At 44.8% G+C, this 26440-nt stretch overlaps 1 protein-coding gene across 1 annotated transcript in view; it reads left to right on the forward strand.

The window, feature by feature from the left end:
• Positions 1-13411, forward strand: part of KIF5C (kinesin family member 5C) — a gene marked incomplete at its 5' end in the record, with an annotated part of 75078 nt that extends 61667 nt beyond the window's left edge. Inside the window, 4 exons of the mRNA XM_083865507.1 lie at positions 520-624; positions 4718-4934; positions 5859-5972; positions 8995-13411. Of these exons, the coding sequence (XP_083721633.1) occupies positions 520-624; positions 4718-4934; positions 5859-5965 (429 nt within the window). The 3' untranslated portion in view covers positions 5966-5972; positions 8995-13411. The remainder of the gene's footprint in view (positions 1-519; positions 625-4717; positions 4935-5858; positions 5973-8994) is intronic.
• Positions 13412-26440: the final 13029 nt, after the last annotated feature.

Consider the following 26440-nt stretch of genomic DNA (forward strand, 5'->3'; position numbering starts at 1 on the left):
TTGCTGGAAGCCTTTAGTGCATGAAGTTACAAAATGGGATAATGTCTTTTTTAGTAGTAGTGAGAAACAAGATTAAAACCGTTCTGATGTTTATCAGCTTTTATTTGGTCCTAATTTGATAAGGAAAATGTTGGTGGTTGAGGCAAATGAACTTATCCAGTGCAGTTCAGCTACAAAATTCTCAAAGATGATGGGCTTCAGAAATTATTTAGTATATAATTTTTATCTTAGTATATATTTTTATTTATTTATTTAGTATATAATTAGTATATATTTAGTATTATAACCTGATTTTCCTATTCAGGATTCCCCTATAATTATTCAGTAAAAACAGGGGGTTTTTTTGTGTAAGGGGAAATGCGATTCCTAAATACCAAACACAGAGTTAAAGTAATTTCTCTTAAATTTGGGGCTCTCTAAGACTTTTTCTGCCTTTGGGGAGCTCAAATTTGCCAAAGAGCTGAGCTTCCCCTCGAGTCTGTGCCTGGCTTTGCTGAGTGCTGCAGTTTTTGTGTGCAGAGTGTTGAGCTGGACAGTGATGATGGAGGTGGAAGCGCTGCGCAGAAGCAGAAAATTTCCTTTCTTGAGAACAACCTGGAACAACTTACAAAGGTTCACAAACAGGTAAAGGCTCCCTCTCCCTGATTTCTCTCCTCTCCCTCCTTCCCTTCATCCAAAAATGCACTTTGCTAATATTTACAAGGGTAATTTTGGAAGGTAACCTGTGCTGTCTGAGGAAAAGGTATTCACTAAACTCCTTGGCATTAGGAGTTAGAGCTGCTCTTCCCACTCCCTGTACTTCTAGGAATATGGTAAATAAGGCTTTTTTTTTTTTTTTCCCTGTGAAAAAAGATCTGTTTTGGCACTAGGAAATATATAAAAACGGCTGTTTTCTGGATGGGTTGTGCATCCCCAGTTTGACTCCTCTGAAGCTGCTCAGAGGCACCTTGGAGGTGACTGGAGTGGATTCAGCCACTGGAGTTTTCAATGAAAACAATGGAACTGAGGTTTTCTGTGCAGCTGAAGGGCTGGTGCCTCCCTGGGCTGCTGAGGTTGGTCATTTCTGGGCTTGACCATTTCTGTGTCCTCCCTCCTTCATGTAATTCTAGTTTCCTACAATCCCAGATTTGGAATTAAAGCCCGTCCAGTCCCATCCCTGCCACTTTCCACTATCTCAGGCTGCTCCAAGTCCTATCCAACCTGGCCTTGGACACTCCTTGGGCACTCCCCAGATTTTAGGGAGAAATTCCTTCCTGTGCAAGGGCCTCCCCACCCTCACAGGGAAGAATTTCTCCCTAAAATCTCCCATTATGTTGGAGCTGTGTCCCACTGTTCAGGCACACAGCACAAAACACAAAAGCTGTTTTGATTTATTTTTTTAGCAGTAATGTAACACTGTGCACTGCACTCTCCTGAAGCTGTATCAGTGACCCACACTCCCAGATTTGCTTGAATTATTCCTGTGGAAGTGCCAAAAGAGCAGGAAGTGCTGGACTGTGACAAGTGTCCGCTAAGGTTTGGGGGGTTGAGATTCCCAGGGAACAGATGGTTTAAAGACCTACTTTCTAAATGTGGAAACTGGGACATGTTCAGAGTGGTTTTTCTTTTACCATTTTGCCTTTTTTTTTGTTTTTTTTTTTTGCACTCGTTTCATGCATCTGCTGGGTTTCAAGTATGGATTTTTATAGCTCTCATTAGAGTGTATTTACTCCAAATCAACTTGGAATTCACATCTTGTAGGAAACTCAGAGAGAAAAGTGACATTGGACTTGCTACCATCCTGCTTGGATTTTGTATCATAACTGTTTCACACAACAAGGGTTCAGCACTTGCAGAAAAAAGCACATTGTGACAATGTTTTTTTTAGCTTGTTTGTGTTTTTCTCCAGCACTAAGCCTGGCCCAGCAGGTTTCAAATGCTCTGATTGTTAAACAACGTGTGAATGTCAGGACATGCTGTTGCTTTGCTGAATTATTAATGTGGTTGTTAATCCACTTTTCACTCTGGAAAGGGGAGAGCCACTCCTTTGGAGTAGATTTCTGTTGACTTCCAGCAGTGGTGTAATCTGTTCAGTAGAAATTGTGCTGGATTTTCTGCTCGTTTGCATCAGTTTTGTTTTTATTAAAAATCAATCCTCTCCTGGCTGTTGCTGCATGGGAAGTCAGATATGATAATTGATAGACCTTGCTCAGGTTCATATTAAACTGAGGAAGTGCATGAATTTCAAGTTGTATTTAATCATTATATTAATAGTTACAGGCCTAAAAATGATTTATTAGTGAAGTTCCCAGTTTTCCCACATGGCTGAGTAGGGAACACTCAAGTGAACACATCAGAACCACTGGAAGTGATGAATTTGGGGTGATCCCCAGTGCTGTCTGTAAGAGATATTCAAGTATTATTATTTTAAAATATGGAGGTTGATCAAGGATTTGCAAAATCATGGAGATTTCCGTGTTGGAGTTTTTGTTGCAGTTTTTGAAGTGTAGAGAAGCAAATCTGGCTCTCAAGTGCTCTGCAGTGGCAGGGTTGGTCCTCATCTTTCAGGATCAGCTCTGTGGAGTCTTGCTGAATGGAATAAACTCTATTTTTCTTTGATCTTTTTGGACAATTTAAATGAATATCACTCCTCAGTCAAACAAGTGAATTTTATGAGTGAAACTGAGCTTGGACGATGCTCTCAGGCCCAGGGTGGGATTGTTGGGGTGCCCTGTGTGGGGTAAGGAACTGGACTTGATCCTTGTGGGTCCATTCCAGATCAGGACATTCTAAATTTCCCTTTAAACTAAGATTTTTACATTAATTTGTGGAAGAAACCTGTTTATTTTTTAGTACACGAGGCATTAGTGGAGAGTAACCAGTGGCATTTCCTCCCTCCTTGTGAGGCAACTTTTCCCGCCATTTCTCTGAGGAGATTTTTGCCGCTTTCTTTTGACCTCGTGGGTCCATTCCAGCTCCGGACGTTCTAAATTTCTTTTTAAACTCAGCTTTTCACATTAATTTCTGGAAGAAATCCATTTAATTTTAATTTTGATACATGAGGTGTGGAGAGTAACCGGTGGTGTTTCCTCCCTCCTTGTGAGGTGACTTTTCCCACCATTTTTCTGAGGAGATTTTTACCACTTGCTTTAGACCTTGTGGGTCTGTTCCAGCTTAGGATATTGGAAATTTCTCTTTAACCTAAGCTTTTTTAATATTAATTTCTGGAAGAAATCTATTTAATTTTAATACATGAGGTGTGAAGAGCAACCAGTGGCATTTCCTCCCTCCTTGTGAAGCGACACTTTTCCTGCCATTTCTCTGTGGAGATTTTTACCACTTTCTTTTGATCTTATGGGTCCATTCCAGCTCAGGACATTCTAAATTTCTTTTTAAACTAAGAATTTTACATTAATTTCTGGAAAAAGCCTCTTTACTTTTAGTATACAAGGCATGGAGAGCAACCAGTGGCATTTCCTCCCTCCTCGTGAGGCGACACTTTTCCCGCCATTTCTCTGAGGAGATTTTTTGCTGCTTTCTTTTCACCTTGTGAGTCCATTCCAGCTTACCATATTCGCAATTTCTCTTTAACCTAAGCTTTTTAATATTAATTTCTGGAAGAAATCCATTTAATTTTAATTTTAATACATGAGGTGTGGAGAGCAACAGGTGGCGTTTCCTCTTTCCTTGTGAGGCAACTTTTCCCTCCATTTCTCTGTGGAGATTTTTACCACTTTCTTTTGATCTTATGGGTTTATTCCAGCTCAGGACATTCTAAATTTCTTTTTCAACTAAGAATTTTACAGTAATTTCTGGAAAAAGCCTGTTTACTTTTAGTATACAAGGCATGGAGAACAACCAGTGGCATTTCCTCCTTCCTCATGAGGCGACACTTTTCCCGCCATTTCTCTGAGGAGATTTTTGCCGCTTTCTTTTGACCTTGTGGGTCCATTCCAGCTTACCATATTCGCAATTTCTCTTTAGCCTAAGCTTTTTAATATTAATTTCTGGAAGAAATCCATTTAATTTTAATTTTAATACATGAGGTGTGAAGAGCAACAGGTGGCGTTTCCTCTTTCCTTGTGAGGCAACTTTTCCCTCCATTTCTCTGTGGAGATTTTTACCACTTTCTTTTGATCTTATGGGTTTATTCCAGCTCAGGGCATTCTAAATTTCTTTTTAAACTAAAAATTTTACAATAATTTCTGGAAAAAGCCTGTTTACTTTTAGTATACAAGGCATGGAGAGCAACCAGTGGCATTTCCTCCCTCCTTGTGAGGCGACACTTTTCCTGCCATTTCTCTGAGGAGATTTTTGCCGCTTTCTTTTGACCTTGTGGGTCCATTCCAGCTTAGGATATTTGAAATTTTTCTTTAACCTAATCATTTTAATATTAATTTCTGGAAGAAATCTATTTAATTTTAATACATGAGGTGTGAAGAGCAACCGATGGCATTTCCTCCCTCCTTGTGAGGCGACACTTTTCCCTCCATTTCTCTGAGGAGATTTTTGCCGCTTTCTTTTGACCTTATAGGTCCATTCCAGCTTAGGATATTCAAAATTTCTCTTTAACCTAATCATTTTAATATTAATTTCTGAAAGAAATCTATTTAATTCTAATGCATTTAAAATTTGTGGCATTTCCTCCCTCCTCGTGCAGCACCTTTTCCCGCCATTTCTCTGAGGAGATTTTTTTTACTGCTTTTTTTTGACCTCCTTTCATTCTGAACCCCCACAGCTGGTACGTGATAATGCAGATCTTCGTTGCGAGCTTCCTAAGCTGGAGAAACGCCTTCGAGCTACGGCAGAGAGAGTTAAGGCCCTGGAGAGTGCACTGAAGGAGGCCAAGGAGAACGCCATGCGCGACCGCAAGCGCTACCAGCAGGAGGTGGATCGCATTAAAGAGGCCGTGAGAGCCAAAAACATGGCCCGGAGAGCACATTCTGCCCAAATTGGTGAGGACATGGAGCTAAAAGGGTCGCCCCATGTTGCTCCAGGCTCGGGCTGGTTGCTGGGGGTTGAGTGCAGGGGGTGCTTCTCCTCTGCTGCACAGGAATCTTCAAAGGTCTCGCTTTTTTTCCGTGGAATCTGCCCCACCTCGAGTTTAAAGAGGCTCTGCCGTTCCACTGGGTAAATAAAGGGCATAATGGGTCTTGTGTGCCCTTCTAGTGACCTGAAAACTTGTCTCCTTAAATTAGTCGCTCACTTTCTTCCTCCTCCTCCCCCCACACGTTTTCCCTCTCTCTGCTTTTATTCTATTTTTGTCTTTCTGGACTTTTTCCCTTTCTCTTTTTTTTCTCCTGATTACTCCTCTATGTGATTTAATTTCAAAAGAAATCTTCCTTTGTAAATTCAGATATTGATATATCTCCGTGCACACAACAGAGGAATGGGGCAATTCCTGGAAATCCTGGTTTGTTGGGATTGCTAAAGGAGAATGGTTTAGAGATGACAATATTGAGGTATTCAATCCTGAGGGAGAATCACGAACATAAAGTGTCACCTCCTGGATGATTTTTCTTGTAGGGAGCCATCCAAGCTTTGTCTTGACATCTTCTGGAATGGTGTTAATAAAAAGTGCCTCACTGCTCCACTTTTTTCTGTTGTTAGACAGTCCATAATCTTTGCAGATCCAATGCATAGGAAGGTGGAAGGGCTCTGCCAGCAGGAAAAAGGATCTGCCAGCAGGAAAATGGGTGTATTTGTTGTTGGCCAAGGCAAGGGAGTGCTGTGTTCTGCACAGCTGGATTAGAAACCACACTGCCAAGCACAGCTCTGAGTTGGGAAACAACAAGGTTTCCATTGGAGGAGAAGGAGAGGTGGAAAGCTAAAATGTGAAAGCTAAAATGTCTTGTCTGGTCCCTCCTTTCCCTGTGCAGCCAAGCCCATCCGCCCTGGTCACTACCCAGCGTCTTCTCCGACGGCCGTCCACGCCATCCGAGGGGGAGGGATGTCCAACTCCAGCTACTACCACAACACCAAATAAACGAGAGGTAAGGCCAGAGTAACTTACTCACCCTCTTCTCCCACTGATCACTCAGTTCCCTTAGATCTCATCTTGCTTTTAGGAGACCCACAGCAATTTTTTTCTATTTTTAGCAGTTACAATGCTGATAGTTACAATACCCGCTATTGAGTGCCTGTTAAGAGGCTTTGCCAGCTGCTGAGGAGAGGTTTTATTTTAATGACTTAACACTTAAAAGTTTTTTTAAGAATCGCTCTGGTAAATCTGGACTGAAATGCACACATAGAGGTATGAAACTCATGCAGTAAAAATACAGTTCCAGAGGTTCCTTCTGCCAGCATCATCTGCTTTCTGTCCCATGGATGTGTTTCCATGTTGGGATATTCCAGCCTGGGATAGGGGTAGAGCAGCTGTCAGTGGCAGCAAGAGACAGCTTTGAATTTGAGTGTCACCATTTGGCACACTTTGCACTCTTAGATGTCTTCATGAAAAAAAATCCCTAAATATTTTACTTTAATTTCCAGGCCTTGAAGGTTTCTCCTAAGCAAAAGATGAGCAGCCTGTTCCCATGAGATTGTTCCATGGAACTCCATCCTCCCATTTCTTTCTTTAAATGCTCCTCATTTGAGAGATTTTATATCTGCATTATTTTAGACGATCACTTTATGCCACAGACATGCCAAGAGTCTGATGGCAGCGAGTGACTGTGAAAAGCAGCCTGGGGACAGCAAACTTGTCCCTCCAAGTCTGCCTTTTTGCCCTCCTTGAGGATTAATTCTGTCTCACAACTCTCTTCATGGTCTGTGGTCTCCTCCAAGGCATTCTTGGGTGTTTTCAGCATTTTTTTTGGGAATGTTTCATGTCAGGCTTGCATGCCAAACATCCATCACGCCACACTCAAGCTGTTATTGTGCTGGGGGATTGTTCCTGCTCATTGTGTTTGCCATGAGCTTCCAGCAACAAATATTTCCTCTGATGATAAATTAGGGCAAAGGCTCTGCTGAGTGGTTTTGTCCATTCTGGTCTGAAATTGGCTTTTCCACCTCAAGAGTCAGGTGCCTGTGTCCATCTGCTTCACTGCATTCCCACCTCTGTGACCTGGCAAAGAGTGGGATACAGAGAGCCTTGTCAAAGATTTCTAAACATTTCTTGGAACAGCTACTCTGAGGGGGGGAAAAAGCCACCACATGCCTCAAATAAATGCACCTTTCATTTATGAGCTGCAGCGAAATGAAGTCAGACTCAAACAGGCCACACATGTCAAGTGAACAAGTGTAGATTAATAAAAGTTATTAAAAAAATAACCACACTCCAAATTAGATGGGTTTGTAATAACAAGACAGGAGTGTGGAGGTCAAGAAAAAGCAATCAGGAGGAATAAAATACCAGATATTTCAAATGCTGAGGTATAGATTTGAGGGCTGTGGATATGAGCAGGTTGCAGAGGAGCACCAGGGAAAATGAGGCTGGAGGAAAAGAATATAGAAGATCTCGGGAGAAACTGGATAAAGTTACAGACTTGGGGTTTCTGGAAAAAAATCAGGTAAAATCTGAAAACCAAATGGCAGCCCTACAGGTTGGAGTGAAACCATTTCAGCAGTGTGGTCTAAATTTTTTGCTCACATCCAGAAGTAAGTGTGGGAAGTGTAGTCTGGGAAGGCTGGAAAATAATTGAAGAAGGTAAATTTTTCTCAGTTTTGGTCCTTTGGTTAAGAATTTTATTGGTAAATTCCAACTATTTGGCTGCCAAAATTGGGAATATTTGAGTAACCTGAATTCTGAGCTTGAATGGAAACCCAGGGGTCTGAGTAAGGCTGTTAGTAAAGGTGCTGCCAGTGCAGGGAAAACTTAATCCAGATTATTTCCTGATTATTGTTGAGACATTCCCATGCTCTGCAGAAAGTGCTTTGGAATGGTGCAGCTCTACCCAGCTGGAATTAGAAGAAAACTTTATTTTAAAGTCATTTAATGGCAGAGAAATAAAACTGAGGTTCCTGTTTCAGCATTTGCTGAAGAGAGATTTATCTTGTATTCATTCATTATTCACCATAAAGATAAAAGACACTTAGTGCTGTTAGACTGGTCAGAGTTATGATTGATTAACCCACCAGATGGAAGAGAAAGAAATGTGGGTTTTAATAAAATGTGCTTGTCTAGTGTGCATATATAACATAATAAAGTATATTTTTATAATACTATCATATAAAAATATTTTAGATATTTCTGTAAACACTTATTTTATATATATGTGTGTATATATATCAAGGAAAGATCTCTGTCAGGAGACAGAACAGAAGGATTGGTTTGAATTTGTATTTTTATATTTTTTCATCCTTTTGATTTATAATTTTCCAACTCTGCTGCTGTTACTTTCCCCACTTATTCCATGAGATAAACACACACCAGCTCTTCAGCACATCCATCACTGTAGGACACAAAAGAAAGATGAGAGACTCCAAATATTTCAGAAGGCAAAGAGCATAGAAAAAAAGCTTTTATAGTCTAATTCTTACTACCTTTTATAAGGAGTTCCCATACAGACTTACCATGGTTGGTGAATAGGAACGACACCTCTCTGATCCCATTGGTTAAACAGCAAAACACCACCTGCAGAAAGACTGTTCTGAGAAAGGAGAGTTGTTTGCCAAGATTGTTTTGAGAAGAAACTTCCTTGAGAAATTTTTCCTTGGGAAAAAGTCAGCAGCTGCCAGCAGGCTAAAACCTCTCAGACCCAGAAATATCAGGCCCACACACATCCAATGAGCCAAGAGAAAAATCCCATTAAAGGAACGGAAAATTAAAGAGGGAAAAAGAAAAAAGTTAGACCTTTAGATGGTGTTTGGGTGAGGCATAATTCCAGGCTACAAGTGGCAGAGAGCGAATTCCATCAGGAGAATTGGCTCAGTTTGTGAGACCCAAATTGCATCATTTTTTTAATGTGACTTTCCATAATTTTTTTAACGTGACCATCCCACGTGGGTGCTCTGCTTTCTGATCCCCTCAACTCCACTGATTTTCCTTCCCTTTTTCTTTCTCTCTCTCTCTGGCAGGTCAGTTCCACTTTTAGCATGTTAAGGACTGTCATTAAGTCACATTAGTTTCTTTTTTTGCCCCTCTCCGAGGCGCTCCACATCCCGCCCATCCCGCGCTCCCCACGGCCGTCGGCGATGCCCCGCTCCAGGTACTCCGAGCTTCGTAGGATCTCCACGTGTACAGAAATGTCCAGCTCAGCTCCTTCCAGATCCTTGTACAAACGTCTGGAACATTCCCACCTCAGTGAAAGGATGATGTAGGGAGTCTGCCACTCCGAATTCCACGAGCCCTTGGCGCTGCTTAGGTTGGGGCTTCTCCACTCAGAGTGATGCTTTTTTTTTTTTGGTTTGTTTTGTTATTATTTTTTTTTTTTACCGAGTCCTCTGTTGGCATCGGTAATTCCCGACTTCTGGCATCAAGGAATTAATTATTCAATGACCAAGTGCCATCAAAGGCAGGTGATTGTGCTCTGTCATGACTGATTTCCTGTATAATATACATATTATTTTATATTTTTAGGGGATGAAAACGTGCTGCTATGTGGTTTAATTTTACTGCTTAACATTTTCGGAAGGAAATTTCCCCAAAGAACCATTTGTAATATCCTGATTTAAAAAAAAAAAAAGGAAAAAAAAAAATCTTTGGACTGTATAAAATAACCTTTATTGCAGTACCTGGTAAAGAACAAACGGGATGCAGAGAAATCTGTTAGTATAGACTTAGGATTTGAAGTTTGGTAGTTCCATGAATTTATCTGTGTGACCTGTTTTAAAATTAAGCTCCTATTTCCTTGTAGTTCTCCCTACAGCGGTGGGTTTTCCTGGAGTGGGATGGCTTAGCCACATGTTTCGTGAGAGTTGTTCCCTAGGAATTTTATGAAGGAATTCAGAATGCTGTGGAAATCTTGCCTTGGAAAATCCGACAAGCATCTGCCCCCTCCCCCTTTCCCCAGACAAGCCCTGATCTGTTCACACCGGAATTCAGATCCCAGAGGGAACAGTCACCTACCAGAACAAAGGAAAATAAAATCCTCCAAACCCTTCCTGTAAAAAATCCAAAAGGAGGAGAGGGTTGTACACTCGAGCTGTCCTTTGCAGACCAAATTTGGGATTTTTTATTTTTTTGCTGGGATGTGAGGAGCACATTGCCAAGGCAAAGGGAATATCTTTCTAAGCCACTATATCCACTCATCCTACGGAAGATCCACTTGTGCTCCAGAGGGAAGGAAAAGCCTTCCTTGGATCTCTCAGACAGCAAATTTCCATCTTCCCAGCAAGGGGGCACTGGAATTGCTCTGGGAAGGCTCTGCTGGCAGGCAGAAGGTGCTGCTCCTCCTCTTCCTCCCTCCCTCCCTCCACATCTCCTGGGGCAGGTGGGACTCCAGGAATCCGGGATTCCAGGAAGGCTCCGGGCAGCTGCAATTCCAGGAAGGCTCCGGCCAAGCGTAGCCCTCTGGTCTTCTTTTGCAGACGTTTGCTCTTCTTTAATTTCAGATTGATTGGGATTTTTTTTTTTTTTTTTTTTTTTTAATTTCTGAATGTGTAGGTGTAGAACCCTCCAGTTCTGTAGAGCGTTTTGGAAGATTGTGAGTTGACTTTAGATTTTTTTTTTTTTTTTTTTTTTACTATTGAAATTAGGGTGTTGAAAATAAGTTGAACTTAATTTAACTGGTTTTGTTTTTTGGGTTTTTTTTGGGTTTTTTTTTTTTAATGTTGCACTATTTTGGGGGGGAGCATTTTGCTAAACATATTTAATGAAGTTGCAGATTTGCATGTATTTAATTTATTTTGTATTTTTCAAAGTTTTATATTTTCTTTCGTTACGTGCATGTGCACTGCCAGAAGAATGAACTGTGAACTTGCCATATGCAATCTTTAATAAAATCACTAACTCAGAACTACTCTGTGCTATCTTACCAGCTGGTCAGAGCTGAGGTTTCTACTAGGAATTAATAATCCTCTTGGGTTTGGTTCTAGGAAAAGACCCCAAGCTTATTTGCTGTCAAAGATTTTTGTACTGTGGGCAAACCTTTTGTTGCATCTCTCGGAGTTTGGTACAGAATTCTGTTGTAAATGCAGCATTCGTGACAACAAAAAAGTCTGGATTCCTCAAGGCATCACCAACCGGGGGTTTTTTGGGGACAGCTCTGCCAGCTCCCTGCAGCTTGAGGGAGAAGTGAACTTGGACATCTCTTCCTCGTGCTGGTGCTGATCAGCCAGTCAGTGCCACCAGCAGCAAAACAAGGAAGTTTCTCCAAGTTCCCTTCTACACCTTCTGCAGGAGGACTTTCAGCAATGCCCCCAAAGATGCCTTAGGCTAAAACCCTCAAAATTAAATACCTGAGATATTGAATAATTGGAAATGATGAATTCTCAGTTGAACATGCTCTGCTTGTATCGATTTTTTTATTTTTGAAGCCTATTTTTAATTAGGCAACTTCAGTTTGTATCGCGTGTTGTATATTCGACTTTTGTACCATTTTTAAGGCTTTCACATTTTATATCTGGAAAGGAAAAACCACACATCTGCTCTGCAGAGATCAGAACCTGTCTCTTGCTGTTTCCTGACCCCATCTTCCTTTCTTTGCTCTTTGAGTGTTGTGTTCTATTTATTCCAGGCTCATCTTTAAAGTTGTGGTTTGTACAGCGCAAATGAAATTTCACATCTAAAAAATGTCATGCATGGGACAAATTCGGGTGGAAATACCATTCCCGAATGGAAAACGGATTTCAGATGGAACTAAAGTGCATATTGTTCTTTTTTGCTAGTAATTAAAAAGTACTTCTGGCTCACTTGAGCTTCTCTTAATGATATGTTCAAATATCTTGTGTTTGTCCTTGAGTTCATGTTTCATTGACTTGTTTTCTGGAAAGCAAGGAAAGTTTTAAGCTTGGAAAGACCTTGGCTGATGCAGTTTTAAGTTTTGTATTAAACTCAGCAAGGGTGACATTTAGATTATCCTGAAGACACTGAAAACTTAAAAATAAATCACCAAAAAAAATATTTTGCTACAGCAATTCCTGCCCACAGAGCCTTGAGTAGCTTTTCAATTTCACTTTATGAAGCCTAATGGACTAAGATGCTCATTTGCCTGAAATCTTTATAAATTATGGGTCATGGAATGGTTTGGTTGGATTTTAAAGATCCATGGGCAGGGACACCTTCCACCATCCCAGGGTGTTCCAAGTCTCATCCAACCTGGCCTTGGACATTCCAGGGATCCAGGGGCAGCCACAGCTTTTCCTGGGCACCCTGTGCCAGGGCCTCACTGCCCTCACAGGATTCCTTCCCCATATATGCCCCATCTAACCCTGCCCTAAGGCTTGAAAATCAGCAAACCCAAGAATTTTCATTTGAAAGAGTTGTTTAAATAACGGCGATGAAGGTCCAAAAGGAAAGGACTCATCAGCTTCCCATTGCTGGAGGAGAAATACCTCACATAACCATGACTGAAGTCCTCCTTCACAAGGGGAAAAAAGGGAAACAAATGGGCAGGATTGCAGGGGGAAATGAATAACTGAATCAATATGATTCTAATAAGAGTTGTTTACTGTTTACATTACAAGCTAAGATATAGATTCTAGGTTTCTTTGTTTACGTGGGCGTGCATCTCTGGGTTGGCCAAGCTGCTTCTTTACGAGGCAGGCACTTCAGGACATCTAATTGGCCAAGCCTTTATTTTCACATTGTGCTTTTTTTTTTTTAATTTAGGCTTTATATTTTTTGCAGCCATTTTTCCAGGTTTGTTTTTTTTTTTTGATTTTGTCATTTCCTCCGTAACCTCGATGAATTTTTGAGCGCTCTAACAACAAAACTGCTGGTTTGACAATATCACTCAGTGGTGCATCAGAATTGGCCTGTTATACAGACACAGGATAATCTGAATGTCCCCTTGCTGTGACTTTAGTCCTCACTGTGCCTGTAGGAACCATCCGCTGTGCGGGATGGCAGCAGCGCTGCCCGTGGGGGAGCCACGGGGGCCTCGAGGCATTCTGTAGATTTTAGCCCTGTCTAGTTTGTAAAGTGTGTAAACGTGTACTGCAGATGTGTATTATTCTCTGGGCTCTATGTATCTTTACAGTAGTGTTCAATTTAGGAGAAAAAAAAAATACAAAAAAACCAACAACAAATGAAAAGAAAAGAAATAAATGGTGGACACGTTTTGCTGGTAACAAGGGGAATTTTTTTTTTTAAATTTTTCTTTTTTGCCATTGCATCAGATGATGCTGAACTGTATTAAATTCTTAATAGCAGACCTGAACCCTCCTCCTCCCCCCAGCCCGTGGAGAGAAGTCTTTTATCTTCGTGCTGAAGTTCTGTCGGAGATGGATGGATACACTGGCAGACTGCATGATGTATCATTCGAATACAGTGGAAAATAAAACTGAACTGAACTCTGCCGTGTGGGCCTGGTGTGACACGGGACAGGGCACTCCGTGCAGCAGTGACAGCTCCCTGTGACAGGGACAGGAGCCAGGGAACCCCTGGAATTGTGACAGGGCGTGTTTAGGGTGGGTTTTAAGACAAAGTTCTTCCCCCAGAGGGTGCTGGGCACTGCCCAGGCTCCCCAGGGAGTGGTGACATTCCCAAGGCTGCCAGAGCTCCAGGAGTACTTGGACACCACTCCCAGGGATGCCCAGATGGGATTTTGGGGTGTCTGTGCAGGGCCAGGAGCTGGATCCGTGATCCTGTGGGTCCCTTCCAGCTCAGGAGATTCCCTGATTCCATGAGTGACCCACTCAGTGGAACCACACTCCAAAGTGGGCCCAGTCAACACTGGGTTTTTCAGCTTTCATTCCAAACCTGTAGAAAGTCATTCACAAAATGATAAAATCCCAGGCTGGTTTGGGTTGGAAAGGACCTTAAAGCTCATCCCATTCCATGGGCAGGGACACCTTCCACCATCCCAGGCTGCTCCAAGCCCTGTCCAACCTGACTTTGGACACTGCCAGGGATCCAGGGGCACTAATTAAAAAAATTTGAGTGACTGGGGAATGAACACAGCAGAATTTTTGATTTTCTTAATAAATAATTTCACCATCTCTACTGCCTCTCCATGGATATATTCCTTCTTTTTTTCGTTAGCCTGGGGGACAACAGGGAGACTCTCCCACTTCCCTCGTGCACGTATTTCCATTTTTATAGGAATATTACACTCACTTTATGTAACGGAGTAGAAGTTCACATGTCCTCACCACTTCCCTAAAGTCACACTCGGGAGCTTTAGAAACAGCTTATTTCCAGTAATTATTTCTCAATTAAATCATTATTTTTTTCTCCTCAGCAACGCAAATTCCGGGTGCTCCAAGATTTCTGTAGGAATGGATTGCTCTCTTCTTTTTTTTTTTTATTCCTAATGAGAATTACGTGGGTTTTGCACCATTAAAAACAGAAGCAGACTTAGAAATTCGTAAAATTTGTAAATGAAATTTGGAGTCGATTATTAAAAATTATGGATGGTGATAAATTTGGGGTTCAGTGCAAGTAAAAGGCACTTCCTCACCCTCTGAGAAGCTCCTGCAGGATGAGGATTCTTCTTTCCTCACCCAGGAAGAAGAGGCTCTCCAGTGTAGGTGGTTTATATAAAAGAGCAGATGGGAAGTCCAAACATTCCCCAAAAGTCCTGCAGAGGAAGGCAAACACTGCAGGGTGCCAGAGCTTTTTTTCCATGACTCAAAAATAAATATTCACCCTTCAAGATGTCCTCGATAAAGCTCATGCCTGGAGGATGAGCTCAATTAGAGAGAGCAGACCGGTTGTAAGCGTATCCCTACAATTTCGCTTTCGGAATGTGGGATTGCAGCGGTTAATTAACTCTCTGAAAAACAGCACAAATTACCGTATCCATTTCCAAGATCCACCTTTCGCAAGAGCGCAGCGAAAACAAAGGAACGGGAGTCGCATCCTTAGAAAAACACTCACCGCGAGGCAGCTGCTGTTGATTCAAACACCTCTTAGCTCAAACTGAAACACTAAATTTATCTTCCAGCAGAGCCGATCCCAAGGGAAAGCTGTATTTACCCTAAAATCAGGATATTCTGTAGCTCGGCATCAAAGTGGACATCTGGATGGAAACTGACTCTGGGTCCCAGGGCTGGGGGTGTCGGGGAGGTTTCACTTCCATGGATCCCCGGGATGTTCTGGGGATGCTGCAGGTGCTGGGGGTCCCCTCCCTGCCCGGGGGTACCGGGGGTCCCCTCCCTGCCCGGGGGTGCCGGGGGTCCCCTCTCTGCCCGGGGGTACCGGGGGTCCCCTCTCTGCCCGGGGGTACCGGGGGTCCCCTCTCTGCCCGGGGGTGCCGGGGGTCCCCTCCCTGCCCGGGGGTGCCGGGGGTCCCCTCTCTGCCCGGGGGTACCGGGGGTCCCCTCTCTGCCCGCGGGTACCGGGGGTCCCCTCCCTGCCCGGGGGTGCTGGGGGTCCCCTCCCTGCCCGCGGGTGCCGGGGGTCCCCTCTCTGCCCGGGGGTGCCGGGGGTCCCCTCCCTGCCCGCAGGTGCCGCCGCCCCGGGGCGGGCACGGCGTGTCCGAGCCCTCCGCTCCTCCCCGGCTCCTCCTCCGCCGGCACCGCCTGCACGGCCAGGGGGGAACATCCCTCCGTCCTGCTGCTGCTGTGTCTCGGTGTCCCGCTGTCCTGCTGTCCTGCTGTCCCGGTGGGTGAGTGCGGGGAAGGGGCCCGGGAGGGGAGCAGGTCCCGCTCTGCCGCCCCCTCCCCAGGGGATGCTCAGCCCGTCCTGGCCCCGGAGGGAGCGGGGAGAGGGAGGTGGGATCGGAATCTGGATGTCCCCAGCCCCGTGGGGAGTGGGAGGGGGCAGAATCAGGGTGACCCCAGCCCCACTGGAGAGTGAAGTGGCACTGGAGTCTGGGTGTCCCCAGCCCCGCGGGGAATGGGAGGTGGCACCAGAATCAGGGTGACCCCAGTCCCATTGAAGAGCGAAATCTGGGTGTCCCCAGACTCGTGGGGAGTGGGAGGGGGCACTGGAATCTGGGTGTCCCCAGCCTTGTGGGGAGTGGGAGATGGCACCGGAATCTGGGTGTCCCCAGCCTTATGGGGAGTGGGAGATGGCACCGGAATCTGGGTGTCCCCAGCCCCAGTGGAGGATGAAGTGGCACCAAAATCAGGGTGTCCCCAGCCCCACGAGGAGTGGGAGATGGCACTGGAATCTGGGTGTCCCCAGCCTTGTGGGGAGTGGGAGGTGGGACCAGAATCTGGGTGACCCCAGTCCCACCGAAGAGTGAAGTGGCACTGAAATCTGCGTGTCCCCAGCTTCGTGAGGAATGGAGGGTGGCACCAGAATCAGGGTTTCCCCAGCCCCACGGGGAGTGGGAGGTGGCACAATCAGGGTGTCTGCAGCCCCACTGAAGACTGAAGTGGCACTGAAATCTGGATGTCCCCAGTGTTGTGGGGAGTGACTGAAATCTGGGCATCCTCAGCCCCAACAGAGGGCAAAGTGGCACCAAAATCTGGGTGTCCCCAACCCTACAGGGAGTGGGAGGTGACACCAGAATCTGGGTGTCCCCAGCCTTATGGGGAGTGGGAGGTGACACCAGAATCTGGGTGTCCCCAGCCCCACTGAAGGGCAAAGTGGCACCAAAATCAGCATGTCCCCAACCCTACAGGGAGTGGAAAGTGTCACTGGAATCAGGATGTCTCCATCCCCAGTGGTTTTGAGGACTGGGAGGTGGCACCAAAAGAGGGTGTCCCCAGACCTGCTGGTTTTGGGGGAACAGAAGGGAACACCAAAACCAGGGTGTCAGCAGCTCTGGTGGTTTTTGAGGAGAAGGTGGCACTGAAAACAAGTGTCTCCAGCCCTGGCAGTTTTGGGGAGCAGAACGTGGCACCTAAATCAGGGTGTCCCCAGCCACAGACGAGGTGTCAGCACAGTCAGGGTGTCCCCAGCACAGACAGGGTGTCCCCAGCACAGACAGGGTGTCCCCAGCACAGTCAGGGTGTCCCCAGCAGCTGTGGCACTGGCAGGAAGGGGCCAGGCTGTGGGAAGCTCTGGGTGTGCAGCGTCAAGTGCCTGGGATCCAGTTCACAGCCTGTGTTTAACAGGTCCCTTGTAAAAAGTGCAGTTATTACACATCTCCTGATGATTATAGAGCTGTAAAAGGAACTGGGCTCGGTGTTCCACAGGTGTGGACGCCAACCTCGGGCTCTTTAGCAGTGGGGCTTCGCTGTAGGAAGTGACAGAACAGCATAAAAATGTACTTAGTGCAGCAAAAAGTGTGAGTGAAAAATGCAGGCTGCCCACCATGAAGGCTGCAGAGGGATTTTTTGAAGGGCTTGGAGTGGCAGGAAAAAGGGGAATGGTTTCCCACTGCCAGAGGGCAGAGATGGGATATTGGGAAGGAATTGTTCCTTGGGATGGTGGGGAAGGGCTGGCAGAGAGTGCCCAGAGAAGCTGTGGCTGCCCCTGGATCCCTGGAAGTGTCCCAGGCCAGGCTGGACAGGGCTTGGAGCAGCCTGGGATAGTGGAAAACATCCCTGTCCATGGCATGGGTGGGACTGGGATGTGTTTAAAGTGCCCCCCCCAACCCAAACCATCCTGTGATCATATAAAAACAGGTGCTGGGCTGACTCTGGCAGGTTGGGAAAGTGCTGCCTTTAGCGTGGTGTTTTTCTCTAGAACAGACACAGGCTCCTGGTACCTATTCCCTCTATCCAGCTGCACATCCTTGTGCTGAGTGAGGCTGTAAATCCCTTGGATTTACAGCCTTGTGGGGATTGTGGGGATCATGGGCACGAGGGCTCAGTTCTGCACAGGGCCCTGTGTGTTCTGCTGATGCAGGGAATGGAAACAGTCCTGGGCTTGAGGACTGGTTTGCAAGACCCAGCTGGTTGATTGCTGAGGGCAGCCTGAGGAAAATGGAATTGTGAGATTCCCCATCTGTCAGAGGGTAAGGCAGCGAGGCGCAAAGGCAGAGATCAGAGCAGTTTGCAGAGCCATGTGCTGCAGCCTCCTCCAGGAATGCCCTGCTGGTAATCCCAGATGCTCAGGGAATGAGTCAAGTTTCTCTCCCTCAATCAACATGTTTTTGTTTTAAATCATAAAATGTGAAGTGCTGAGGTCTCTGTTTCTCAGGGCAATTTTGAACCTCCAAGTTTTCAAGCTCCCTCTGTGACTTTGAACCTCCCCATTGTCACACCTCCACTCAGATGAGTTTTTAAGGAAAAGACAAAAAGATTAAAAGGTTTGTGATGACAAAGAATAAAGTCTGAGAACACACAGATCAGCTCAGAGAAGGAGAATTGAGAGCTGACTCTGTCCCTGTTTTGTGTGTCTGTGCCCCCTTGCCCAGCCAGGCCCTGTACCTGCAGTGCAGGTGAATTCCAGAGGTAATTGCAGAGGGATGTTTTATGGCACAGAGCAAGGGAGTTGTCCAGGTTGTTCTACAGCTTGGTGATTCATCAACCTTTTCATGGTGATATTTTACTCTTCCAGTCAGGCCACAATTAACTCTGTTACCAGGGCTCCCCCTCTTCCCGCCGTGCCTTCCTTGCTTTAAGTCAATTAGTGCTTCCCAGCGTGATAATTGCTCTGCTCCCCGCTGGTCACATCCTCTCAGTGACATCCTTCCAGAGGGGATAATCTGCAGCCTTTAGCCTGGCTCTGCCAGGGCTCTCTCTGAGCTTTGACATCGGGGTGATGCTCACTGTCAGGAGCTGGGAGATCCCATAATCGGCTTTAACATGGGATGGATCCCTTGTGCTGATCCCTGGAACAATTGGGATGAATTCCCTTTGTCTGGCAGGAGGAGGAGAAGGGAAAGCACTGCCAAGGTGGGGGAGATGTGGTCTCTGGGTCAGGGAGGTGATTGCCATTGGCACCTCGAGGTGCTGCAAAGAAAAAAAAATCCATTTTAGAGGGACAGGAGCCTTTTCCTTCACCCTTGGGTGCTCTGTAGGAGAGCCACCCATGCCTTGTTAACTCAAGGTTTTGAGGCAGGTTATCCCAATCCTTTCTTGCTTGGTTTCCCATTTTCCCAAGTTTCAGGTGTGAGAGAAGAGAGAGGGAATATTTCCTTTTATCCTGATTATTACGTGGGAGAACCCTGTCCTGAATCAAGAGTTACAACTTGGGTTACAAAGCAGAAGTCACCAAGTGGAAGATTCTCAACCCATGGAAGATTCCCAACCTGTGGAAGATTCCCAACCCATGGAAGATTCCCAACCCGTGGAAGATTCCCAACCCATGGAAGATTCCCAACCCGTGGAAGATTCCCAACCCATGGAAGATTCCCAGTCAATGGAAGATTCCCAACCCATGAAGATTCCCAACCCATGAAGATTCTCTGCCCATGGAAGGTTCCCAACCCATGGAAGATTCCCTACCCCTGGAAAATTCCCTTCCCATGGTAGGGCCTTGCAACAAGATGAGCTTTAAGATCCCTTCCAACCCAAACCATTCTGTGATGAAAAAATTAAAACAGAATAATAATTTTGCTGCATGAATTTTGATACTTCTGAAAATTCCAATTTTTTTTAAATTTTTTTTTTTCAAAGTCTGTGTTCCTCAAGACTTTAATTCCTTTCCTCAGATCTCTTGGCTGGATCTTGTGGACTCAAAGGAAAGGAATGCTTCGGTTATTCCCGTGTGTGCCTCAAAGGCCTCCTGGGTGAGGTGCCTGTCCAACAGTTCAGGAGTGCTGAAAAGGCAACCCATGAGAGCTCCATGCCAATAAACTTCAGAAGGAATTTGGGGTGGCAGCTTTCCTGCGGGATTGAGGCGGATTGAGTGATGCATGTGATGCTGGCAGGTATTTTTCCACTAATTGCTGGGAGAATCTTTTAGCCCAAATAAGGAGGTTTCACTTGGGCTTTGCCCGTGATTTGCACCAGGATGGTCATTCCCAGTGCCCCAAATGGTGAAGGTCAGGTTGGACAGGGCTTGGAGCAGCCTGGGATAGTGGAAGGTGCTCCTGCTCATGGCAGAGGGTGGAATGGGATTAATTTAAAGTCCTTTCCAATGCAAACCATCCTGGGATTCCATGATTTGAAGTGAAGGCTCAGGATGCAGGGAGCACAAGCTGTGAGCCAACAAAACAAGATTGGGATTTCTTGCCTGGAGTCTGAGGTTTTTTGATGTGCCTGGGTTGAACTACAAGCTTTGGCTTTGGATCAAATTTAGGGTAAAATGTTTTCCATTTGGGTTTTGCCTTGATGTTCAGACAAATCTGAACTGTGGCATGAAACCTGCTTGGAATAAACTTACAAACCCCATTGTTGATATCATCTTATAGGTCTGGAAGTGGGGCAGGAAAGGATTAGAACATGAGGTTTTGTGTTTAAAAAAAACCCCCAAAGAGTCATCCTTGAATGGTTTGGGTTGGAAGGGCCCTTAAAGCTCATCCCATTCCCAGAAATCCTCCTGGAGTTTGTACAGGTGGCAGAGGCAGAACCCAGTCCTGCCCTCATTGCTCTGCAGGGAGAATTGTGGTTTCTTAAATTTAATGTTTTCACTCCCCAGCTCTCAGTCCAGGGGAAGGTCCACTCTTATCCTTCATTTTCATCCTTCATTAGCCTGCATTTTTTTTTTGTAACAGGAACACATCTTAAAAAACAAAGTGGGAAGAGATCCTCGCAGCAACGGGGTGAAAAATCAGGTGTATAAATAGATTGGACATTCTGCTCCTTCAGAATGTTAAAATAGAGTTGTTCTCACACTCTTAATTAGTTTTGCCCACGAATTAGTGTGTCTGTGACAACAATTGTCTTTCTTGTGTCAAAATGTCCATGTTTTCCTATACAGAAATGTGGTTTTCTTCCTTGTAGCCCAGTTACACGATTATTTCCAAATGTTAGGGAAGCTAAGATTGAAATCCTTCAGCCTGCCTTGATTTATATGGATGGAGATTTAACACCCATTGTAGGAGCAGCTTTGCCTTTAGGTTGAAGTGCAAGATCTTGTAATTTTCCTCAGTTCTTTCAAATTTAACGGGCAAAAAACCTGCACAAAACACTGTCTTTAGTGATATCATAACAATTCTTCCCATGGGGGCTCAGTGGAACCTTTCACCCCTTAAATCCCACAGGGATGCAGCAGTTTGGGGTTGGAAGGAGCAGGCTGCCATCCCAGCCTGGTGAATACCTGCTGCTCCAGGGCACTTCTTTCCCCTCCCTTCCTCTCAAAAAGCAGCAAGACAGACACCAGATTATCTCCCCAGCCCCGGGGATGTGCCCTGGGGGTTGGTGATTACCCTGCTCAGGAGTTTAAACACGCAGACAGGAGCACTTAGCCGTCATCTAATCCCTTTTTTTTTTTTTTTTTTTTTTTTTTTTTTTTTTTTTTTGGGGGGGGGGGCGAAAAATGCTGCCCTGGTTTTGTCCTGATGTGAAGGAACCTGTTGTGGCAAATTGCACTAATTCAGAGCTCAGCTTAATACACTGAAATGGAGCTAAAAGCTTTGGGGAGAAGCTCGGGCAGGAGCCTGGTGTGTCCTCACAGTGCCTCCAAAACTTCTTTCCAGGGGCTGCTTTGGCTTAAAATCACTTCAGGCTGGGCTTGAGACTTTTGGTGCTTTGGATATGAAGAGTTTGTGTGTGTTAGGTGTGAGCTTGGACAGTGTGGTTGTTTCTTCTTTCATCTGGCAGCTAAAAAATCTATTTTATGGACTCTCCTGAGCCTCCAAACTTTCTTTCCAGGGGCTGGTTTGGTTTAAATGTCACTTAAGGCTGGGCTGGAGGCTTTTGGTGCTTTGGATATGAAGAGTTTGTGTGTGTTAGGTGTGAGCTTGGACAGTGTGGCTGTTTGTTCTTTCAGCTGGCAGCTAAAAATTCTATTTTATGGAATATCCTGAGTCTCAAACCTTCTTTCCAGGGGCTGGTTTGGCTTAAATGTCACTTAAGGCTGGGCTGGAGGTGTTTTGGTGCTTTGGATATGAAGAGTTTTTGTGTGTTAGGTGTGAGCTTGGACAGTGTGGCTGTTTGTTCTTTCAGCTGTCAGCTAAAAAATCTATTTTATGGAATATCCTGAGTCTCAAACCTTCTTTCCAGGGGCTGGTTTGGCTTAAATGTCACTTAAGGCTGGGCTGGAGGTGTTTTGGTGCTTTGGATATGAAGAGTTTTCATGTGTTTAGGTGAGGGCTTGGAGAGTATGGCTCTTCCTTCTTTCAGCTGGCAAGTAAAAAAAATCTATTTTATGGAATCTCCTGAGCTGGAAGGGACCCACAGGATCACAGATCCAGCTCCTGGCCCTGCACAGACACCCCAGATCCCACCCTGGGCATCTCTGGGAGTGGTGTCCAAACTGTCCTGGAGCTCTTGGGAATGTGCCCATTCCCTGGGGAGCCTGGGCAGAGCCCAGCACCCTCTGGGGGAAGAACCTTGTCCTAAAACCCACCCTAAACCTTCTCTGGATCACAGAGAGCAGAGATCAGAGCTGCTCCTCAGCAGGAAAACTGAGGGGATGAGTCTCCCCTCAGTCTTTTCTCCAGGCTGGACACACCAAGTCACTTTGTGGATTTTTTATGGCCATATTTCCCTTGGCTTTTACTTCCAGAGCATCAGGTGCATGTTCAGGTCCCAGATTTTTCTTTTTTTTTCCTGGCTGGGATCATCATTTTTCCTTGGAAGTTCACAGTGTCCATCTGTTGTGCCTGGCTGGAGTAATGAAACATCTTCCCAGGCTCATCCTTGTTTCTGTAATTCCCAGCTCTTTGTGGCTTGGACTCTGCAGGATAATCCCCTCCTTGGCTGTGCCAGGACAGAGCATTATCAGCTGCTGGATCCCAGCTGTCCAGGCTCTAACATGAAGAAGAAAAAAAGATAAAAACTTCACATCCAGGGATATGTGGCTGCTCCAAAACTGGAGTTTACTCCCAGGTCAAGTCCTGTGCCCATCCTTTAAAACTAAGCCTACACATCAAAAATCCAAAAAATTAGGATCACAGTGGTACCTCCCTCTTGGGAAAGGTTCAGGGCATTTCCTCAGCCTCAGGTGGATGTAAAGTCAAATCAGAAACTGTTTATATAAATGCATATAAATTAATTTAAAGTTTATAATTAAAACTCAAGAGCAGAGCTGCTGTAGAAATCAGGGAGGCAGAATGTCCAAGCAAAGGCAGGAGATGTTGGCACTGCAGCTGCTCCTCTGGGAGATCAGTTTTTAGAGCACCATGTGGGTGTAAGGGCTGGGGCAGAGCTAATTCCAGCCTGGGGCTGCTTTCTGTTCCTCGTAATTATTTTATTTTTCTGAGATTATTGCAACACTGCCTGATATCAATCTAGTCTGATAACATTCAGAACCCACAGCACAGAAGGGGAAAAATTTGTCTTGTTTCAGGAAGGACTTTTGCTTTTGTGGGTTTTTATGTTTCATTTTCTTGTTGCTTTATTTCAGCTTTTATTGATTTATATCTTTATATGTCTTTATAACATTTCAGAATTGACTATGTGGCTTCATTCCTTCAAATGAAGAAACAAAAATTCCCATCTTCCCTTCCCTATAATAATTCTCACATTTGGAGATATTTGTGAGACTATGGCTAAAAAACTGACACTGGCACCGATGATCTGTAGTGGAGAAAAACCTTAAAATAGATGTTCATCATATCCACGAGGTATCAAAGAGCTGCAGATTTACAGCTGATCTGCACAGACTTGAAAACCTCTTTTCTGTGAAGCAATAAATGAAGTTAATAATTACAGGACAATTAGAGCAGGAGAGTGATGTGTGGAGCGAGGTAGGATTTCTCCTTCAGTGGTTACAGGAAATGAGAGATTTGGGGTGCAGGGCTGTGAGTGTCCTCTGACCTGCACTCTCAGGTGTGTAAAATACTCAGAGGAATAACTTTTGGTCTGCTAATTTAGGTAAAATTGTATTTTTTTTTCTTTAGGAGGCAGAGATGAAGGGCTGTCATTGCCTCCCTCCAGTGCCCCAGGCTCTGTGAACTCTGTGCTAAATCAAACTGGAATTTGGGGCATTCACCACCCGTGAGTGGCCTGGGCTGGAAGGGACCTTCAAGATGATCCCATCCCACCCCTGCAATGGGCAGAGACACTTTCCACAATCACAGAGTGCTCCAACCTGGCCTTGGACACTGCCAGGGATCCAGGGGCAGCCACTGCAAATCTGGGAATTCCAGCCCAGCCAGGAATTCCTTCCCAAAATCCCATCCAGCCTTCCCTCTGGCAGTGGGGAACCATTCCCTGTGTCGTGTCCCTCCAGCCCTTGGAAATCATCTCTCTCCATCTTTCCTGCAGCTCCTACAGGTGCTGGAAGGGCTCAGTGAGGTCACCCCAAAGCTTCTCCTCTCCAGGTTCAACATTCCCAACTCCCCCAGCCTTCCCTCATGGGAGAGGTGCAGGATGGTCCTTCCAACTCAGGATATTGTAACCAAACAGATGAAATATTCCAAATCAGGACACAAAAGCAGTTTATATTATTTGTGGATTTGTCTTGTAGAGCATCAAACCACAACTCCTTTGTTTTTTACTGTTTTTTATCCCTTTCTATCCCAAGGCTCCGTGTCCTTTGCCAGTTGCAATCACTCCTGGCTGTGGCATCAATTGTTTTGTACCAACCCCTCAAATTTCTTTATTCCTCCCACCCACCTGCCAGGAGTGGGAACCTCAGTCCCTGAGCTCTTGTGAATTCCTTGGGAATGCTGGAGTAGCCCTGACTCCCTTTCCTGACCAGCCCTGAGTCAGAAACGCCCCGTTGGTTTGACAAATGATGGTTGGCTGGTGGCAAACTATTGTTTGGAGCCAGATTTCAGAGGTAGAGAAAAAATAGGTCACTTAAAATTCCCAGGAGAGGAGGAAAAGGCCTTTGCTCACGTATTTCAGTGCCACAAGATTTATTTTTTTTTTCCTGGCAGAACTTAGTGAGCCCACCAAGGGCAAGCTCTGAAGAAGGATAATAATGAGATGTGGATTTTTGATACAGAAAAGTTTCTTTCCTCTTCTTCTTGTTTTTCTACCAAAAGGCACACAGGGTGACTGAAGTCACATCAAATACACTGAAATGCATTTTTGCTGGGTTATGTAACATATGAAAGGAGCAGAGTTTGTCTCTCTGCATCAAGAATTTGGTTGTGTGCATTGGCTGGAGCCAGCTGGGACAGCAGGTCTGATCGGATCAAAGGCATTTTCCACTTCATTTCCATTCCTCATCTTGTCTTCCTCAGCAGCAAAACCTGAGGCTTTGGTCTTTCCAAAGAGGGTTTTAACTCAGGGAATGGTCAGGCCTTGATGTGCTGGTGGGAGAGAATGAATGGATTGCCTTTGCATCACTTATTAAACCACCTTTTCTCCTTTTTTTAATTTTATTTTAAATAAAGTGTTTTTTAAAAGTTACACTCTGCAATGTCAGACATCCCATAATAATTGATCACCTTGACCCTCTTGCTTTGCATTTAGGCCACTCTTGTGTTTTCAAACCTCAAATTCTCACCCCCTTCTTTCCTTTCAAGCCTTGAGGAATTGCAGCTGCAGGGTGGGACGTTGCCTCCCCAAAGGCTGGATGACAGAAACTCCCCTGGCATTGAAAGGAGCCGTGTTTTCCCTGCTTTTTTTTCCAAAAGCCCAGGGCAAACAGCAGCTCCTCTGATGCCTTAATTCCATAAAAAAACTGCTCCAAGGGCTGCAGGGTGGCTCAGGTTATAACCACAGGTCAGCAGCTGAAGGCTGAGCTTTGTAATGCTCATAAAATGCAAAATAATAAATATATAATGGAGATATAATGGAGATATAATGGAGATATAATGGAGATATAATGGATATATAATGGAGATATGATGGATATATGGAATATAATGGGAGTGGGAGCAGAAAATCAGAAAGGACCAGGACCCCACTTGTTTTTAAGGGTTGTTCTGCCTTAAAAAAACCTGTCCTGTGGTGTCCAAACTCTGGAAAATGTCACTGGATATTGGATCTAATATCTAATATCTAATAACAGAAGTGTTCCATGAGTTTTTTATTTCATTGTCAGTCCCAGTGAAGGCAGAGACATCAAAGATGGTAAAACTCAGGCCACAAAAACAGAAGCCAAAGTTCTCTTTTTGTTCCAAGGCCTTTTAAAATAAGTTTTTTAGCCAATAGACTAATTCTAAAAACTCACAAAACACTCCACATACAAATTACAGCACACAAGAGTTGCTTGTTTAGTATTTTTTTTGCAGCTCAGAATTTTTCTCTGCTCCAAATATCTCAAGGCCTAAAAATCAACTCTGTTTCAAACTTTTATCTGTATAAACTTATTGCAAGGCTGTGAAAACCCTCCGCTTTTTCAGTTCCCACAATTGGACACTTGAATTTATTTATGAATAATTGGACACATGAATTTATTTATGAACAATTGGACACATAAATTTATTTATGAACATTCTCAGTGAGCCAGAGGAACTGGAATTGGCCCAATTCTGGGTTTTGAAGGATCACTGGTTGCATTTTGGACAATCCAGAGGTGCCCAGCAGATGATTTTTTGGCAGCACAGACAGAGGAGGAAACGTTTCCTCTCCT

This window comes from Zosterops lateralis (assembly GCF_965231275.1).
Source record: "Zosterops lateralis genome assembly, chromosome: 7".
Classification (NCBI taxonomy): Eukaryota; Metazoa; Chordata; class Aves; order Passeriformes; family Zosteropidae; genus Zosterops; species Zosterops lateralis.